General features: G+C 38.1%; 1 protein-coding gene across 1 annotated transcript; it reads right to left on the bottom strand.

The window, feature by feature from the left end:
* Nucleotides 1-425: 425 nt before the first annotated feature.
* LOC107061987 (uncharacterized mitochondrial protein AtMg00810-like) lies at nucleotides 426-1,221 on the bottom strand. The gene is made up of 2 exons (XM_015312108.1): nucleotides 598-1,221; nucleotides 426-500 (listed from the first exon to the last, which is right to left on the bottom strand). Exons 1-2 carry the CDS (start codon nucleotides 1,219-1,221, stop codon nucleotides 426-428), a joined length of 699 nt encoding a protein of 232 aa, XP_015167594.1.
* Between the last annotated feature and the right edge of the window lie 270 nt (nucleotides 1,222-1,491).

Raw genomic sequence — 1,491 nt, 5'->3', positions numbered from 1 at the left:
CTAAAAACTGGAACCACTAACTCCTAAAAAGTAGGAAGTAAATCCATGATAAATTACTCCACTAAAGACTAGGACAAATCTGAAATAACTTGACTTTATTTGCTAATAGAACTCTATGTAACGGACTATTTCTCTAACACCCTCCCTTAAACTGAAAGCATGTAAGCTTCAGTTTAACTTCAGCTTCTTGAAATCTTCCATAGTGTTGATACCCATCGACATACTCAGATTTTGAAAAGGGAGAAATCTGAGAGGTTTGGTAAAAATGTCGGCCAACTGATCTTCACTTCGGCAGTACTACAACTCTATTGTTCCTTCATTATAGAGATCTCGCAGGAAATAATACTTCACATCAATGTGTTTGCTTCTTCCATGGTTCACAAGATTCTTTGACAACTTGATGGCTGAATTGTTGTCGCAAAATATTATAGTGGCTCTTCTCGTCTTGAACTACAGCTCTTCCATGATTCTTCTAAGCCAAATAGCTTGACAAGCACAAGCTGAAGCAGCAACAAATTCAGCTTTTGTACTTGATAATGTGACAATTGTTTGTTTTTTAGAGGACCACGACACAGCCCCTGCACCTTACATAAATACATAACCCGAAGTACTCTTTCTATCATCTTGATCTCCTGCATAATCACTATCAGTGAAGCCAACCAAATCTGTCTTTTCTCCTTTCAGGAAGAAAATTCCAAAATCCTTGGTTCCTTGTAGGTAACGCAGAATTCTCTTCGCAGCTAGTAGATGCATTTCAGTCGGGCACTCCATATATCTACTTACAGGACTAACAACATACATGATGTCTGGTCCTGTAGCAGTCAGATACATTAAACTACCGATAATTTGCTTGTAAAACGTGCTATCCACCTTCTTTCCGCTCCCAACTTTGTTAAGTTTCAAACCAAACTCAACTGGAATGTTGGCTGGATTGCAATTCTGCATCTCAAACCTATTTAAAATTTCTCGTACATACTTCTTTTGAGATACAAATATCCCTTCATCAGATTGCACAACTTCTAAACCAAGAAAATAATGCATCTTACCAAGATCGGACATCTCGAATTCATTCATCATACACTTCTTGAATACATAAAAAATGATGCTACTATTCCCCGTGAATATAAGATCATCAACATATAAGCACGCAATGAGCATTTTCCCATTCTCCCCAATTTTCACAACAAGTGTATGCTCGTATGGACACTTTTGAAAACCCATTTTCTAAAAATAAGCCTCAATACGGCTAACCCAAGCCCGTGGGGCTTGTTTTAGTCCATAAAGAGTTTTCTTTAATCGATAAACCTTCTGCTCATTATCAATCTTAACATAACCAGGGGGTTGTTCGATAAATACCTCTTCCTCCAAGTATTCATGTAGGAAAGCTGATTTGACATCCACCCGAAAGATAGACCACGCGTTTTGTGCCGCCATGGCAATTAACATTCTGATAGTGTCATGCCTTGCAACTGAAGCAAAAACTTCAGTGTA

This window comes from Solanum tuberosum, unplaced genomic scaffold (assembly GCF_000226075.1).
Source record: "Solanum tuberosum cultivar DM 1-3 516 R44 unplaced genomic scaffold, SolTub_3.0 scf00187, whole genome shotgun sequence".
NCBI classification, from domain to species: Eukaryota; Viridiplantae; Streptophyta; class Magnoliopsida; order Solanales; family Solanaceae; genus Solanum; species Solanum tuberosum.
This window is presented reverse-complemented; position numbering and strand designations above follow the sequence as displayed.

Excerpts from the sequence above, each read along its gene's own strand:
- LOC107061987 (XM_015312108.1), bottom strand. The coding sequence starts at position 1,221 with ATGGGTTTTCAAAAGTGTCCATACGAGCATACACTTGTTGTGAAAATT. Across the intron at positions 501-597 it reads GAAAGAGTACTTCGGGTTAT|CTTGTGCTTGTCAAGCTATT; the intron begins GTATTTATGTAA and ends TTGCTGCTTCAG.